Source organism: Pterocles gutturalis, unplaced genomic scaffold, assembly GCF_000699245.1.
Source record: "Pterocles gutturalis isolate BGI_N339 unplaced genomic scaffold, ASM69924v1 scaffold30713, whole genome shotgun sequence".
NCBI classification, from domain to species: domain Eukaryota; kingdom Metazoa; phylum Chordata; class Aves; order Pterocliformes; family Pteroclidae; genus Pterocles; species Pterocles gutturalis.
In genome coordinates this window covers 745-993 of record NW_010126620.1, presented here as the reverse complement: position 1 = coordinate 993, position 249 = coordinate 745, and the positions used below count along the sequence as shown (strand labels likewise).

Below are 249 nucleotides of genomic sequence, written 5' to 3'. Positions count from 1 at the left end.
GTGGGCAGGATGAAGGAGAGCAGCAGGCTGGGGAAGGGACGCTGGCCCTGTTCTGCCCGTCATGGCCCCGTCCAGGGCGTCCCCGAGGCCGGGAGGCTCCAGTCGCTGAATTCCCCAGAGTCCGTGAAGTCCTTGGCAGCCACCTGGATGTGGTGGAGGGTTCTGGGTCGCACGCCCGTCAGGGTGTAAGATGTCTGCTCGTAGGGCCCGATCTGGGGGTGGAGCGGGGTTAGGGGCACCCGTGGGCTG

General features: G+C 67.5%; 1 protein-coding gene across 1 annotated transcript in view; it reads right to left on the bottom strand.

Annotated features, from left to right (window-relative positions):
- Positions 1-59: 59 nt before the first annotated feature.
- The window catches only part of EBI3 (Epstein-Barr virus induced 3), an 870-nt gene continuing 680 nt past the window's right edge, over positions 60-249 (bottom strand). The window contains exon 3 of the mRNA XM_010079047.1: positions 60-246. Within this exon, the coding sequence (XP_010077349.1) occupies positions 60-246 (187 nt within the window). The remainder of the gene's footprint in view (positions 247-249) is intronic.